Source organism: Geotrypetes seraphini, chromosome 12 (genome assembly GCF_902459505.1).
Source record: "Geotrypetes seraphini chromosome 12, aGeoSer1.1, whole genome shotgun sequence".
In the NCBI taxonomy this organism is placed as follows: Eukaryota; Metazoa; Chordata; class Amphibia; order Gymnophiona; family Dermophiidae; genus Geotrypetes; species Geotrypetes seraphini.
This window is the reverse complement of record NC_047095.1, coordinates 139,940-158,249: the sequence shown is the minus strand read 5'-3', so window position 1 is coordinate 158,249 and position 18,310 is coordinate 139,940. Positions and strand designations below refer to the sequence as shown.

The following is an 18,310-nucleotide window of genomic DNA, read 5'->3' as shown; positions in this document are numbered from 1 at the left end:
TGTCATGAACCTCTGTGTCTGGTTGCCCCTTAAGCAATGATACAATTGAAAACTGGAAAGACAAGTGATGTGATTAAATTTGCAGATGACACTAAACTGTTCAAAGTTGATAAAACGTATGCAGATTGTGAAAAATTGCAGGGAGACCTTAGGAAACTGGAAGACTGGACAAATGCAAAGTGATGCACAATGGGAAGAATAACCCAAATCAGTTATCGGAAGCTAGGGTTCACCTTGGGAGTTAGCGCCCAAGAAAAGGATCTGGGTGTCATTGTAGACAATACAATGAAAACTTACGACCAGTGTGTGGCGACGGCCATAAAAGCAAACAAGATGCTAGGAATTATTTAAAAAGGGATGGTTAACAAGACTAAGAATGTTATAATGCCTCTGTATCGCTCCATAGTGCAACTTCACCTGGAGTATTGAATTCAATTCTGGTCTCCTTAACTCAGGAAAGATACAGCGGCACTAGAAAAGATTCAAAGAAGAGTGATCAAAATGATAAAGAGGATGGAACTCCTCTTGTATGAGGAAAGACTAAAAAGGTTAGGGCTCTTCAGCTTGGAAAAGAGACAGCTGAGGGGAGATACGATTGAAGTTTACAAAATCCTGAGTGGCATAGAATGGGTACAAGTAAATCAAATTTTTACTCTATCAAAAATTACAAAGATTAGGGGACACTCAAAGTTGCAGGGCAATACTTTCAAAACCAATAGGAGGAAATATTTTTTCACTGGAACACATTGCCAGAGGTTGTAGTAAGAGCAAATAGCGTAGTTAGTTTTAAGAAGGATTTGGAAAATTTCCTGGAGGAAAAGTCCATAGTCTGTTATTGAGAAAGACATGGGGAAGCCACTGCTTGCTCTGGATCGGTAGCATGGAATGTTGCTACTCTTTGGGTTTTGGCCAGGTACTAGTGACCTGGATTGGCCACTGTGAGAATGGGCTACTAGGCTTGATGGACCTTTGGTCTGACCCAGTAAGGCTATTCTTATGTTCTTATGTAAAAGGCATCTCAAAATTAAGATCTAACAAAGTAGGTATAAACCCTTGGACAAATTTAACAGAATCACTGCCTTGAGCCCCATCTATCAGGCCAAGAATTCTATGTTGTTCTGATGGCTTCTATTGTTCGCTTCTTCTAGTTCTCTGGGCATCAAAGACAACTAGACAAGTTGATCTACAGTAGAAACAATAACCTCTGTGCAAACCATGTGATGTTCCAGTGCTGTCACTATTACTACCAATTCCACAAACTCCAGGTTAATCTCCAGAGTGGCTAGGAGTTTGACCATAATCAGTTTCATTACCTCCTAGAGATCAGCTGGGCCAGTGCCATTTTAACTGAAGTCAGAAGCTTGTGCTTGGATTTTTTTTGTACTGGCAGCAAAGGCAAAAGAAGCCTCAATTTTCTGTTTAATTGCTGCCATATCCTTCACCAATAGTAAGGCAGTAGATCCCAGTGGAAAGAATGTGCTGTCTTGGGGCTGATACTTGTTCTCTGATCTGGTGGGGAGCAGAAGCTCTAAGCAGCTATCTTGTACTGAGGTACACTAAAGGTCCTATAAATAACCATCAATGCAAACTAAAAGTATAAATAACAGAATAGGCTATAACTGGGGTGACAGAAAATTCTGGTGCTGTTATGTGTAGTTAAATTCCAGAGGTACCTATGAAAGCAATATATAAACTCCCAAATTCACAAACCACCTAATGCTATTTCAAATGCAACTGCAGACAATGATGACCTGAAGTACAGCAGTAATCATTAGAACCCAACTGTAGCCTTTCCACAATGACATGTTTATGTTTATTAGACTCTTGATATACCAGCTTTCAATAAAAACACAAAGGTTAACAATAAAAGTATAATGAAGCAAAAGGAACTACAATCATGGATGGGAAAGAAAAGGGGCAGACAACAAGAGAAAAGAGAAGACTCTGCTGCCCGACTCATCTTCTACCAACCTCACTATGCTCATGTCACCCCTCTCCTTAAGTCACTTCACTGGCTCCCTATCTGCCATCGCATACAGTTCAAGATCTTTTTGCTGACCTAAAAGTGTGTTCATTCTGCTGCCCCTCACTATCTCTCCTCGCTTCTCTCTCCTTATATACCTCCCAGAGAACTCAATTCCTCAAATAAGTCAGTCTTAACGCTACCCTTCTCTTCCACTGCCAGTTCCAGACTTTGCTCCTTCGCAGACTGAAAACCCACCTTTTTTTATATTACCTTCAATCCTTAACCCTGCTCCTCTGCCCTCCAACCCAGCCAGCTGATTAACTATTCCCCTTAACTGTATCCATGACATCCTGTTTGTCTGTTTTGTCTTTTTAGATTGTAAACTCTTTCGAACAGGGACTGTTTTCTTACTCTTTATGACTGTGCAGCGCTGCATGCATCTGGTAGCATTATAGAAATAATTAATAGTAGTAGTAAAACTAACCAATGTGCCAACAGGTTTCTGTAAGCTAAGGTAAAGAACTGGTTTTTCAAGGCAGCCCTAAACTTGGGGTACAAGTTCTAGTGTGACCATATGGCTCCAGAAAAAAGGGGACGGATTGAGATATCCGGGTTTTACTTCCATTGAAAGCAACCAAGATGTATCAATCTGTTCTCCTTACTTCCATTGCTTTCAATGGAAGTAAAACCCGGTTGTCTCAATCCGTCCCCTTTTTTCTGGAGCTATATGGTCACACTAGAACTGATCAGAACAGAGTGAAAAGGTGTTTTGAACTGTCTGCAATCTTTTAGAAAACCAGAAGCAAGACCCGTTTCAACAGTGTAGCAGTAAATGGAGAAGTGACCATCGCATATTTAGCAAGGAAGTGCAAGCAGCATTGCTGATATAGCCACAAAGAGATTGGATGTGTCAAAGAGCTAGGAAGGAAGAGGTAACTATTTAAGTAAAGAACTCACCATTAGGCTAACACATTCATTTACAACTTGCTGCGTCTGTGATAAGAAGCCAACACAAATCTTTGCTTTTAAACATAGCTGAGAGGACAGTCATCTTCAGTCACTTGAGCACAAGGGTGGCAGACTCACTAACACTGCTGTGTCACCATAATACAAGTCCCACATGGATTTTTGCATTTAAATGTTATAAAAATAACACTTATCTCAATTAGGACCAGCTGGAAAAGGTATGTGAGCATTCAGTTTGTAAAGCTACAACAGCCCCAAAATGTAATCTGTACCCAGAGGAATGGAAGAGTGTGCTCAAAGCGTGGCTTCTTTGCCAGTGCAGCAACCCATCTGGCAGCGCTTCCATGTCTGCACAAAGGTGGTAGGGGGTTCTAGTTCTGAGTGAGAAATGTCCACAATATGAAGGTCTAGAGAAAGTAGATAACATCCCAAGCTTTTCCCCCTGTGCTACAATTGGACGATGTGAAGGACAGAGGGAACACATAAGTCAAAGATTCCGGTTAACACTTACTGTTTATGTTCCTAAAATCTCTAGGGAAATATATTCACATAATCTATAATTATCTCTTCGCTTTAATCACCTCTGCACTTTGGAAGGGCTCTTACAGGCACAGAGAAGAGGAAAAGCTCATTAACTGAACCTTTTTCCTCTCTCCATCCACCCATAGCTTTTAATTGCTTGGTGTTGTTATTACCAAGCAATGAGACTGGGTTCATTTTCATAAGAATGAGGGGAATGGGGGAGAGGGGTGGAGGCATGTATCCCCGCGGTGTGCACCACACTCCAACCTTTTGCTGCCTCAATTATTTATGCCAGCTGAGGTTTTACAAGGCTGAATAAATCCATAATTCAAGTTCATCTGGAACAAGCCTGACTTTTCCCCAGAGAGAGTTGCCTGCTTCCCCTGTGCATTCATGTTGAGTACCACAAAGAGTGGCAAGGTGTAACAAGACACATGTAATTTAATTCCTCCCCCATCCATTTTACTTATCCAAAAATGTAAGCGCTTCTTGGGCAAGCATATTTCCGAGTGGCAGAATTGCCAAATGAAGAACAAAGCAGCTGTGAATACCAAATGACATCTGTTGATGTCCCTACATATCAAGAAAAGAGATACAGGAGATTCACCACTGCTGTTCACAGCAAATAGTAGAAGGTCCCAGAAATTACAAAATTAACCCCACAACTAGTTTCCTGGAAGTAGCTTCAGAATGATTCTGAGTCCTACCTATGTTACTGATGAATTTAGCTAGACCAGTGTTTTCCAACCTGTGCCCCATCAGACCTGATCAAGTGCGTCATAGAAAAATCAATACTTCCTAATGTTCAGGTTTAGCCCAGCACATGGACTCTACTCTCACCACTTCACTGTAACAAGAGACTTAAGCATGCAGGAGTTCCCTTCTGACTGTGCACATGTGTAACCAAATATGCCTCTTCTTTCCCGCTAGAAAATGAATCATGAAATGTGATAATTAACAGCCGGCATGTACAGTATGAATAGTCAAGCCCTGCTTTATACAGCACACACATTACACTTGTGGTCTTTTGCAGGGCCACATTTTGGATTTGTAGGTACTTAGAGGGCCTCAGAAAAAAGTGTTAATGTCTTATCAAAGAAATAACAATTTTGTATGAGGTAAAACTCTCTATAGTTTATAAATCTTTCCTTTTGACTAAGTCTTAATAATAATATTTAATTTATAGCTAATGAGACATATGATCAAGGAACTGTTTTATTTTACTTTTGTGATTATGATAAACATACTGAGGGCCTCAAAATAGTACTTGGCGGGCCGCATGTGGCCCCTGGGACAAGACCACTGCATTATACAAAGCAGCTTCCTCTGCCTCCACTAGTGTACCAAGAGCGAAGCAGTGGGGGCGATCAGCCCTGGGTGGAGGGAGTTGGGGATGCACTGCTGGAGCTGTTACGGGGCTACGGTCTGCTGCCCCCACTCCCTCTAATGTCAGTTACAGGGCAGGCAACCATGCCACACACCCTCCCACTGTCTGGAGGAGAGGGTGCTCCACTCTTTTTTCTCACCCCACCAGGTATGCCACTGCCTTCCTGCTCCTTTGTAGCCTCATCTGAGTTTTTCCAGTCTCTGTCCTACCCTAAGATGAATGGAACAGGGAAACTGCACTAAGTACTATCACTAATTGCAACTATTTTTCTTCATTTTCCATGAAGGAACAAATTCAACAGCATATATAATCATAGTAACATAGTAAATGACGGCATATAAAGACCTGAATTGTCCATCCAGTCTGCCCGTTATATCCATTAAAAATACATGATTAAATTAACTTGTGTCTTCTTTGATATTTCTGGGCCACAGACTAAAGTCCACTTGGAATTATCCTTCTATCTACACCCTTTCATAACCTATCTCTACCTCTATCTGTATTCCTCAATCCCCGTAGTGTACTCTGACAACTACGGGGTTTCAAAGAAGGCTTGGATAAATTCCTGAAGGATACGGGGATTGAGGGATAGATAGAAGGATAAAGGGGACGAAAGGGTTTTAGACAAGGATCACCTTGCAGGTCATGGACCTGATGGGCCGCTGTGGGAACGGACTGCTGGGCGCGATGGACCTCTGGTCTGACCCAGCGGAGGCAACTTCTTATGTTCCAAATGCTGAAGTTGCTGTCCAAGCTCTCGCCAGCCTATCCAACCATCCCATTGTTTGCAGGATATCTACTGTAAAGTCTAGCCAGTAACATCCTCATGTTCCAAGTTACTGGAGTTCCCATTGATACCCACCCCAGCCCATCCTACACTGAATCACCATATATGGGACACAAATCGTACAAGTCTGTCCAATACCAGCCTCAGTTCTTTAATTTAATTTTCTTTCATTTTTTAATTAGAGATCCTCTATGTTTATCCCATGCTTTTTTGAATTCCATTACCTCTCCACCACTTCCCTTGGGAGGGCATTCCAGGCATCTACCACCCTCTCCCTACAACCTTAATTTATGCCCTCTAGTTTTACCATTTTCTCTTCTCCGGAAAAAATTTGGTTCTATATTAATGGTCCAGGACGAATATCAGGAAGTTCTGTTTCATGCAGCGAGTGGTGGACACCTGGAATGCTCTCCCTGAGGAAGTAATTGCAGAATCCACCGTTCTAAGATTTAAGGGTAAACTAGATGCACATCTCCTTAAGAGTGGCATAGAGTGATACGGGTAAGGGTAAATTAGATGCACATCTCCCTTGAGAAGCAAACTGTGATATGAGGACTAAAACTATGCCAGGGTACACCTGGCGGGGCCTCCGCGTGTGCGGATCACCGGACTTGATGGACCCAGGGTCTGATCCGGAGAGGGCAATTCTTATGTTCTTATATATCTCCCCTGTCCCTACTCTCCTCCAGAGTATACATATTAGGTCTTCCAGTCTCTTCTCAAACTTCTCAGGTACTCATAGTCTATGCCGGGCTAGCCTGCTTCATCTGTCACCAAAACTGGAACTGCCTCAATCAGCAAACCAAGTCCTCTTGCTGGGATCTTCGGGCTGCCAGTCAAGACAAAGCCTGACCGAGGTCTCAACCCCCGGCATAAATTCCTCCCCCTCGCACGAGAGGGAGGAAGAATTTATACAGCTGGTACCCGTTAAGCCCTGATGGACTACCACTGGGGCCAAACAGCCTGCACTCAAGCACCTGATAAATCATGATGCACTCTAGCTTCAAGGGAAACAGACCCCAAGCTCGCCAAGTCCAAATGCAGGCCAGCCAGACAAGAACCCCAGGGGTTGCCCTGCCAGCTGCAAACTACTTTCACAAAGTCTGCATCCTCTCCCAGGCACAGCTGCCCCAGGGTCACTGGGGGGACCTCTCTAACACCAAAACCCTCAAACTCAAATTAAAAAAAAAAAACCTAAAGAATATTAGAGCAGATCAGAATCACACTTTCTCAACTCGCTTGCAGAAGGAAAAAACTGAAGAGAGCTCTAAAGCACTGGAGAAGGAGTAGAAGCTGAAAAATGTAAATTTCATCCTTCTGCAATCAACTGCTAGGAGTCTTGCAAGACTGCCACTGATTTCTCAGCAGCCATTTTTACCACAGAGAAAGAATGAGAAGGTGTGAGTGGGAATTGCTCCTGCCCCAATATGCTGCTCGACAATTAGGAAATCACATTAGGGGTGTTAAACTCATTTTGGAGGATGGGAGGGTGTGCTGATGTTCTGGTAGAAGTGGGGGCGCGGGTATGCGCTGACTGCAGCAGCAAAAATCTGCTGGTTTGGGAGCCTTGCAGCAGCAGTAGAAGAAGACTTGAATATGAACCGAGACCTCCATTTTTTGGCCCAAAAATCTCTGTTTATATTTGCGTATATAAAGCATATAAAAAAAATTAAAGCATCCCATTTCCTTCAAACACCAAGAATTTAGCTTTTCTGTTTTAAATAAAAGGAGTACCCAGGGGCTATTCTAGTGGCTCAGTTTGAGGGGCAAGTGGGCCTGAGTTCGACTGCTGACTCAGATCTTCTGCTTCTTGGATTTGTGTACAGATGCTGCAATGTCAGCACTCACAGCCCCAAGCCCTAGGTCAGGAAGGAATCAATCACTCAATCACTCAATGATTACACCTACTGTAGGACTATGATTAAAGGATCTGGAAGGAGCCCTGGTATATGGCTTCCAACCAAGGATAGTCACTTAAGGAGTACATGAAGTAGGTGGAGTAGAAAGATAAAATAAGGGAAAACTCCATGTGAATAAAGACTCCTGCTTCTGATTCCAACTGAACTTGATGTCCTAAGAAGCAAAAGGAAACTACAAAGAAACAAACAAAATTTACAAAAGATGATACACAAACACCCACATTCTATATGGTATGTTACATGTTGTGTGCACATCCAAGATGCGTGTGCAAATTAATTGAGTAATGAGCCCTTAACAATAAGTGCTAACAACCAATTACTGAACCAATTGTTGAAATTTGCACATTCATCTGCCTGCTTGCTATTCTAAAAGGCATCTAACTCTACTAGTATGTACCTGAAAAGGTGGCATGGCCATGGGCACATCAGGGGTGTTCCAAAAGGATGCACGTATAGTTATAGAATATGACCTCAGCATGCCTAACTTGAGAGCCAGTATTTACACCAGGTTTCAGCAGCTCCAAGTCTGGTACCTAAAGTTAGGCGTAGAAATTGGTACAAAGCGTGCCCTTTGTAGAATCATGCTTAGCATCAATTTTTTTTTCTGGTATCAACTTTAGAGCATCATTTATTAAAATCCCTCCAAAATATCTGAAAGAAAAAGCACCAAATAAAATCTAAACCTGCTTTCATGATCATTTTTGTTTGCCTGCAACTGGCATGCAAGCTGAATTTCATACAATCAGTGTTTTGTATAAAGAAAAATGAAAATCACAGAGCCATTCGCAGCAAGGACAGCAACTTTGAAAGTAAAACAGTGACAGGGATGGTCAGGGCTCTTTAAGATTCTACAGATCTATGTATTCCTGACCACACAGAATGACCTCTGGTATTTCCTGCCAAAACAGTCCATTTGTCTCTCAGAACAACTAATCAATTCTAGAGCCCATCAATCATTCTTAGCTGTGCAATAATTTGGTCTAGCTCTTGGAGGAGGGGCAAGATGGCTACAAGAGTTAGCTGGATTAATACAATTCTGCTATAATAGAGGAATTCCCTGGGTTAAGAACGAGTTACTTTTTTTAAAGCAGTTCTTAAGTCAGATTTGTATGTAACTAGAACATGTAAGAATCTTTGAGTATTTTCAGGTACTGTAGGTATTTTCCAGTCCACAGAGAACTTAGTCTGTTTATATCTGAGGCAATCGAGGGTTAAGGGACTTGAACCAGATTACTTAATCATAGCAGAACATAATTTTTTATTTATATATCACATAAGCCTTACAGTTCAAAGCGGTTTACAGGATTAAAAAACAAGGCAATAGAAATATTGGAAATAATAACATCATGGATCATGTATGTCTGGTGGGGTGGGGGACTCTCTTCCATCTAATTAGAGAATGACAGGGGGAAAAAAATTTGTTTTATCACCACCCCGCCCCCGTGACCACCATCCCTGTCACCGCCCCGTTCCTGCGACCACTGACCCTGCTCCATCCCCGTCCTTGCAGCATCTATACAAGCCTCAGTACTCCAATATATATTTAGCTTATTACTTCCTTATAAATCAAAGTTCTAGATGCTGAACTAGAGAAAGAGATGTTCAACTGGCAGGGTTTTGTTTAAAATTTTTTATAAACACAATATACTACTTTAGCCCATAGCAAAAAATAAAATAAAATAAATAAATAGAAATTTTTTTCTACCTTTGTTGTCTGGTTTCTGCTTCCCTCATCTTCTCATTTAATTCCTTCCATCCACTGTCTGTCTTCTCTCATTTTCCATTTGCTCTGTTACTGTGTCTCTCCCTTCACCCCCACAATTGGTCTGGCACCCATCTTCTTCCCTCCGCTCCCCCATAGTCTGGCATCTCTGTCTTCTTCCCTTCCAGTGTCTTCTCCCCATTCTCTCTTCCCCATTCCCTTCAGCGTCTTCTCCCCACTCTCTGTTCCCCATTTCCCTTCAGTGTCTTCTTCCCACTTTTTCTTCCCCATTTTCCTTCAGCGTCTTCTCCCCACTCTTTCTTCCCCATGTCCTTTCAGGATCTTCTCCCCACTGTCTTCCCCATGTCCTTTCAGCATTTTCTCCCCACTCTGTCTTCCCCATGTCCTTTCAGTGTCTGTTCCTCTCCACCCCCCTTCAGCGTCTGTTCCTTTCCTCCACCACCCTTCCCTCTCGCCATCTCATCGCCCTTCAGCACCCCTCGAACGGCCCTCTCCCTCCTTCTTACCTACCCGAATCTATCTCCCTCCCTCCCCTTTACCTTTGTGGTGCGTTTTGAGTATCTTCTTCAAAGCCGTCAGGGCCTGCAAACAGTAGCGTACGTGTGTGGGCGGAAGCTTCTCTTCTGACGCAACCGGAAGTACCTCAAGGCTCTGTCCTGGGACCACTCCTTTTCTCAATCTACACTTGTTCACTTGGAGTACTGATCTCCTCCCACACCTTCCAATATATCTCTATGCTGACGACTCCCAGATCTACCTCTCTGCACCAGACCAGAGTCTCAGTCTACCTGTCCAACATTGCTACCTGGATATCTCACTGCCATCTAAAATTGAATATGGCTAAAACAGAGCTGTTAATCTTCCTACCTAAACCCACCTCTCCATAACCCTCATTCTCCGACTCTGTGGACAACACTCTCATCCTTCCTGTTCTGTCTGCTCATAATCTTGGGGGTCATCTTTGACTCCTCTCTCTCCTTCACCATCCAGATACAACATATTGCTAAAACCTGCCGCTTCTTCCTCTATATTACCAAAATCCGACCCTTCCTCTCTGAGCACACTACCAAAACACTTAACCATGCCCTCATCACCTCACGCTTAGACTACTGCTACTCTCAGGCCTTCCACTTAAGTCATCTCACTCCCCTCCAATCCATACAGAATTCAGCTGCATGACTTATATTCCAGGAGAACCACTATACTCATGTAACCCCTCGCCTACAGTCACTTCATTGGCTTCCCATCCATTTCAGACTAAAATTCAAACTCTTCTTACTGACCTACAAATGCACTCACTCAGCTGCCCCTTACTATCTCTATTCACTTATCTCCCCCTATGATCCCCCCCATGAGCTCTGTTCATCTGGTAAGTCCCTCCTATCTGTGCCCTTCCCTTCAACTGCCAGCTCCAGACTCCTTCCCTTCTGCCTTGCTGCGCCATATGCTTGGAACAAGTTGCACAAATCCCTACGGCGTGCTACGTCTCTGGCAGTATTCAAGGCCCAGTTAAAAGCCCACCTCTTTGAGAGTGCTTTCAACTCCTAACTCCTTTCACCTTGGGTTCTGCATCCCCAACCCTATGTGTCATGTCTCTCTGTCCAAGTTAAATTGTAAGCTCTTCTGAGCAGGGACTGTCTATAAATGTCAAAATGTACAGTGCTGCGTATGCCTTTCAGCGCAATATAAGTGATAAGTAGTAGTAGTAGGTTTGTAGCTAGACACCCAATTTTAGGCTGGGCTGGCCCAAAATATATACAGCTATACAATAGCCCCATATTGGCACAAACATAGCATGGAACACTGATTGGAAACTATTCAGAGAAAGAAATGGCTTTCAATTTTAAAGGGGAGGGGCAAGATGGAGGCACACAGATGAGCTACGCACTAGTGTTTTTGTCCCTTGGCTTCACCTTTGGATGTACCTCAGAAAAGGGAGTAGAGCAGAAAACTCAGGCAATTTCCTCTCTGAATTTGAGCCAGCTAAAGATCATGGGCTTTCTTCAGCCTCCAGCCACAATGGCTTCTCTAATATGTGGTGAGCCAGAAGTGAGACAATGCTCACCACATATTAGCTTTCCCACTTATTCACCATTATAGGACCCCCCAGGGATCCCTGAAGAAGACTTTTTGTCGAAACGCGGATTGTGTTGGGTCCTGCATCCCTAGCAGATTAGTCCTTTAAGGCTCTTATGTGGATTACTTTACTTTTATATGGATAATTTTATTTTATGTGGATGATTTTAGTGTACCTTTGGAACTTTGACATTTTCAAATAAAGTCCATTAAGGAAAATTGTCATTCCAGTTTCTTTTGATTTCTTCTGGATTTTCTTCTCTGTGGATATTTTGGGGTCATTTTTTTTTTTTGGTTTTCTATTCTGATAAAAGGTCAGCAAAACCTTTTTCGATTCCTCCTAGTCTCATGCTTGGAAAGGTTATTACCTGGCATCCATACAGACAAATATTGATTTTAAAACACTACAGATTTTAAAAGTTCTTTTCTGTTATTTATTACAAGCCAAGGTATGTGCCATACAAAACCCTTTATCAGGTTAAATAAATAAATAAATAAACATAATTTTTTCTTTGGCAAGAAGCAGGGAAGATGATTCAGGAAAATGGTGGGTACCTACCTAATTGTTTCTTCTTGGTACAGACAGCTGACAACAGGTCCACCAAACCCAGTCTTCAGTTTCTCACCCTTCTTCTCTGCTATCTGAAAGATAAGAAAGGAGATTTGTTGTATAGAATATATTCCCATGGCACACCTAAATGGTAGGGCATACTCTCTGAATATTATCCAGGAGAAGGTGGAGGTTAATTTCATGAGAAACTTGAGTGTGTGAAGCAACACTTAATATGCTCAAGTCTGCTCTTATAAAATTGCTCTGGTGTATACATGAATAAAATGACCTCTAAGAAAACAGAGCAGCACCAACCTTTTATCTATTACATGCATAGGTGTTTTTGTGCCAGAGAATGACAGCACAGTGGGGGGGAGGGGGGGAAATCAGCACAAGTGCCAAATCTTACCAACATGTACAAATGCAAAGGTATTCCTCGCTTACAAGTAGGTATACTCTGAAATATTATATTTACTATATCAGAACAGTCACCAATGGCAACTTCCTAAGGTAGGTTCAGTACTATTGCTATCCATTCAGTCGTGTCCAACCCTTGGGTACTCTGTAGATCAGTCCTTGCCATGTTTCCCTGTTTTCCATGGCTTCTTTCAATTGCTTGATGTTCATTCCCTTGTCATTCTTGATGATATCCAGCCAATGGGCCATGGGTCACCCCTGCTTCCTTATACCACTGACCATTCCGCGTAGCACCTCCTTTTCTAGTGAATTTGCTCTCATCACATGTTCAAAATAGGTCAGTTTCTGTCTGGTAATCTTGCCTTCCAGGAACAACTCTGGCGACTACAATGGTTAAGGGGCTGGAGGAATTGCCATACAGCGAGAGATTAGAGAAACTGGGCCTCTTCTCCCTTGAAAAGAGGAGACTGCAAGGGGACATGATCAAAACATTCAAAATACTGAAGGGAATAGACTTAGTAGAGAAAGACAGACTGTTCACCTTCTCAAAGGTAGGGAGAACGAGAGGACACTCTCTAAAGTTGAAAAGGGATAGATTCCAAACAAACGTAAGGAAATTCTTCTTCACCCAGAGAGTGGTAGAAAACTGGAACGCTCTTCCGGAGTCCCTCCAGGGTTTCAAGACAAAGTTGGACAAGTTCATGCTAAACTGGTGAAACTGGACTCATTTGGAGTACTGGTCTTGACCTTGGGGCTGCCACGTGAGCGGACTGCTGTGCAGGATGGACCATTGGTCTGACCCAGCTGCGGCAATTCTTATGTTCTTATATGATCAAGAACATCTTTATTTGTGATCATGGGATTCGTAGAAGTCTTCTCCAGCACCACAGCTCAAAGGCATCAATTTTTCTTCTATCTGTTTTCATGAGTGTCCATATCTCACAGCCTTATGTTGTGATTGGGAACACAATGGCAGTGATCAGTCTTTGTTGATGGTGACTGAGACATCATTGCACTTCCATATTTGTTCCATGCTCACTATGGCAGCACGCCCCAGTGCTAATCAACACTTGCTCTCTGCTGTTGAACTTCCACTGTGATTAATGAGGGACCCAAATGAAAATAAAGCTGTCAACCACTTCTATTTCTTCATTATTGATATTTATGTGGACTTTCTTTTTGATGATAGTCATGATTTTGGTCTTCTTGATGTTCAGGTAAAGTCCCATCTTCTTATGTTCTTCTTTCAGCTTCAGGACCAACTTCTTGAGGTCCTTCTCACTCTCTGTCAGCAGGTATCATCTGCGTATTTCAGATTGCTGATAGTTTTTCTGCCTATTTTCACCCCAATACCCGAATCATCTAAGTTCAGCTTCCTTATGATTTCTTCTGCATAGAGTAATGTTGCCATATTTCCATATTTGTTTGTTTCCATAAGAAGCACTGATATCACTTTCTAGTAGGTCTCTCAAAACCTTCCTGGAGAAACAGTAATCTTATTACAATCTAGTCAGAATAATATTACAATTGTCTGGTATGTGTTTCTGTACAACCCTACCAGCACCTAACTTAAGATGCCGTTTAGGGAATATGGGCCATAATGTGCACCAAGGGCTAACTGCTATCACAGCTAAGAAAATAAATAGAAATAAAACAAAAAAAAGGAAAAGATGATACCTTTATTATTGGATTCAATACATTTTTCATTAGCTTTCAAGGCCAATACCATCTTCTTCAGATCAGAAATCTAATGTAAAGGTGGTATTGCCTTCGAAAGCTCATCAGAAAATATATTAAGTCCAATAAAAAAGTTATCATCAGATTTTCTTTGTTTTATTTCTATTTATTACCTTTAAAAGTGGACGAGCATGGCTACCAAACCACTCTGCAGGTAAGAATAAATTTGGTTTTCTTCAAAATTGATGCATGCTAACTTTTTGACAAACTTTGAGTAACTATCCACTTCCTTGGATATTGATTCTCTATTTCTCTTGTTTATTTACATTTGAAGCTTTGAGTTAATATGAACATTTTAATTTATCAAGCGTGATCTTCAAATCCCAGTCCCTCACCATTATAATTGCTTGGGCAGGGATTGCGTTGTTCAGTTTGGATAAACAAAAAGCATCAGATGAAACCTTTTGCCTCCTCTTCAGAACCACCGTGTTATATTTTCTGATGACACCTGGAAATTCTGATTTAGAAGCCATATACAGACCACTTACCTAAAATAAACAGGAATGAGAGGGACAGTGCATGGGATTGGAAAGGCGTTCATTTCAATCAACAAACAGTGCAATAAAATAAAATTTGGCACCTGAACCATCCTAAAACCTTGCTCATTTACATATATTTCTCTCTTCTGCTAATGAACAGATTTTAATAGTATATGGACCTTTCCTATCCTCACAGTGTCAGCTAGCTTAGAATTGATGAAAATATTCTCTTTATCAACATCTGTTCTTTAAAAAAAGGAAAGAAAATCTCTTTGCCCCTTTATACATTCGCTAAGTGGCAAGTCTGTTGTAAAGACTTCCTCATGTTTCTGTCCATTATAGAAAGATACCAAATTCTGCACCCAATAATCAATAGTGGTTTGTATCAGTAGGGACAAAGGCAGCTCCAGCATTGCCAACTGTTAGGTCTATAACATACAAAAACATCCACTACGGCCAGACGGCAAAATGGCAGAGTTGCAAGCTCCAATGTGGGAGATCTGGATTCAGTTCCAGAGCCAAGCTTCTGGTCTTCTAGCTAGATGACGCAAAGGGTGTTGCACAGCCAGGGTCCATAGCCCATAAGAAAATTTGTCCCAGTCATTGGGAAACAGTAACCATCGCCCAGCTATCTCAAACATTTTGTTGTTTAGACAGTCAATATTTTACACTTTGAGGAGCCCATTGCTGGAATTTCTGAAGTAGCTCCCTTGTTGTCAATTCAATTTATAAACCATTAAGCCCAAGTACCTTCCAGCTCTCGGTGGAATAATGATGTCCAGATTTGTTGGAGCTTTAGCAGTGTTAACTAGTTTAAGTCAAGATGGAATATTGAGTCTACCAGTCTCTTATCTGGTGCAGGATGATGGTCTGTAAAATGTTTGAAGTGAGGCAAGGCCTTGGCATCTATGCAGTCTGCTAAGTAGGCTGAACCTGGAGAATCACTATACTAAGCCATTTCTGGCTTAACTGCTTTTGCTAGAGTGGCCCACTATGTCATGCCAGCAGATTATCCAAGTCTGATAGAGAGATGCTTTCATTTAAGATAAAGAAACAATGATTAAGAAACATGGAACAATTTAAAACAGAACAACACACACGTGAATAATTAGGAACCAACCTAAGTGCAATCACTCGGGGCTAGAGAACCTTCCAAAGGGGAAAAGGAATAGGGGGACCATGTTCTTTAACCTGAGATACAGTAGAAGAGATCTTAAGACAGACACTGGCAATGTCTGAGGCAGAAATCGGGCAAATCACAGGGCTGCACAGGGTGGGCAATATGGACTCCTGTGTATATTAACAGAAACAAGATTATCCAGATAAGAACCTAATCTTTCATTCTGTTACATATACACAGGAGTCCATACGTTAGCTGACATAACAAAGCAGTGCCAGAAATCTAAGGATGGACATATGAGCCTACCCACATAACAGAGGACCCAAAAGCAGCATCCTCTTAACCCACTACATCCACTCTGTAGAACCTCATAAAAGTTTGAAGAGCAAATCAGACCATACCTTCTGAGTTCGCTTGCAGAAAAACAAAGGGGGAGCTTTTCTCCACTGCAGAAGGGGAGGAGATTAGAGTTTTAAAGTGATGCCCTTCTTCAGATTTGCAACTAATGGGAAGCAACAGCTGCCCGATTCACGATACGAATCAGTAAAAAAACGGACTCACCAATTCAGCCCCGATTCAAGTTCATTCTTTTTTTCACCACCGGCCGCCGGACTCGTTTTGCGAAACCGGAAGTTACATCAGAAGAAACAAAAGGATGTGGGAGCGTCGAGGGGGGAGCGAGCAGACCTCGTGCAGCGGACCTCAGAAGCAAAGGGTAACCAGCAGGAGGGCTGAGAATCGGCAGGGGGAGGGCTGAGAATTGGCAGGAGGGCTGAGAATCGGCGGGGGGGAGGGGCTGAGAACCGGCAGGAGAGCTGAGGGCTGAAAACTGGCAGGGGGGCTGGTGAGTCTTGGGGGCTGGGGATGGAAGCTGGGAATTGGCAGGGGGGCTGGTGAGTCTTGGGGGCTGGGGATGAAAGCTGGGAATTGGCAGGGAGGCTGGTGAGTCTTGGGGGCTGGGGATGAAAGCTGGGAATCTGGCAGGGGGGATGGGGAAGCTGAGAATCGAGCAAGGGGGATGGGGAAAATTAGAATCGAGCTGGGGAAGCTGAGATTCGGGCTGCCCAATTCACGATTTGAATCGATTTACCACGACAAAAAATCAGCCTCCCGATTCGTTGACTGACCCCCCACCCTAAAGCAGGAGTGGCAGTGCTGCCTCTTGCTGGCCTGCCGCTCCTGCTTTAGAGGGCGAGTGGGGAGGGTCAATCGGAAAGTGGCTTCCCCGCTGATGTCCGGTTTCCCCCACATCAATTTACCTAATTTCAGCAGCCTGCCCTGCAGAAGATCGCTGGCTCTAGCGATCTTTGCAAGCTGACATACGTCGTCCGAGTTGTCTTTTCTCTGCCGTGGTCCCGCCCCTTCTCTGATGTCAGAGGAGGGGCGGAACCGCAGCAGAGAGAAGATATCTCGGACGACGTATGGCAGCTTGCAAAGATCACTAGAGCCAGCGATCTTCTGCAGGGCAGGCTGCTGAAATTAGGTAAATTGAATACACAGGCCTTCAGGGGGGTGCAGACGTTCAGGGGAGGGGGCCCTAGTGTAGAAGTACATGGAGGGAGGGAGGGTTCAAAGAGACGTGCATATGCCGGACTTTGGGAGGGAAGACATAAGGGGTCTAAAAACAGAGGAGAGGGAGAGAGATGGTGGACAATGGGATTTAGGGATGAAAAATTACAGAAAGGGAGAGATGCTGGATGAAAGATTAGTTGAGAAAAGGTAGATTTGTAGATGGAGATGAAAAAAAGGAAAGATGCCAGACCTCCAGGGGAGGGAAGGGAAACGGAAGGGGAGGCAGAGATGGCAGATGGATGGTTAGCATGGAGAAAGAAGAGAGAAGGAGACCCTGGCAAGCAAGCTATCAGAAGACAACCAGAGCCTTGGACCAACAAGATTTGAACAATTACCAGACAACAAAAGGTAGAAAAAATAATTTTATTTTCTGTTTTGTGATTACAATATGTCAGATTAGAAACGTGTATCCAGCCAGAGCTTTTATTAGACCACAAACGTGAGCTAGGATTTAACAGAGAGAGGAAAACTCTTTTTTGTTTGTTTATTTTGTTTACACCATGCACCAGTGTGGTTAGGAGAAGGCACAGGGGGTGAATAGGCTATAAAATAAACCCACCAGGATGTTTGAAAAAAACACCCATTTGAGCAGGAAAATCGAATCGAATCGAATAATCGATTCAGTAGGCTGAATCGAATCGAAATTTTTTTCCTGAATCAGGCAGCACTAGTCGGGAGACAGCAGCAAAGATTCACTAAATTTGCATGTGCCCATCGCTGGTGACAGCAATGGGCACTTGCGCAGAAAAAACACGTCAAGAGAAAAACAGCCCCAAAACACAACAGCGGGAGAGATATTCAGTCTTTACCACTGTCAACCAACAAACGTCCACCAACAGCAGGAGAGATGCTCACACTCTCCCGCTGCACTAAAAGCCCTGCCGTGACTGACTCGACCCCCCCCCCCCATAGTACACATTCCCGCTGTAATAAAATCCCAGCCATGACTGCCCTCCCAGAGCAGGAAGAGAGGCCCACACTCTCCCACTGCACTAAATCCCCACCACGATTGACCCGCCCCCCCCCTTGCAACAGGAAGAGATGCCCACACTCTCCCGCTGCACTAAATCCCTGACCTGACTCTCCTCC

At 43.1% G+C, this 18,310-nt stretch overlaps 1 protein-coding gene across 1 annotated transcript in view; it reads right to left on the bottom strand.

Moving 5' to 3' along the window:
• Positions 1-18,310, bottom strand: part of ACBD6 (acyl-CoA binding domain containing 6) — a 251,487-nt gene that overhangs the window by 133,456 nt on the left and 99,721 nt on the right. Inside the window, exon 4 of the mRNA XM_033916788.1 lies at positions 11,906-11,988. Within this exon, the coding sequence (XP_033772679.1) occupies positions 11,906-11,988 (83 nt within the window). The remainder of the gene's footprint in view (positions 1-11,905; positions 11,989-18,310) is intronic.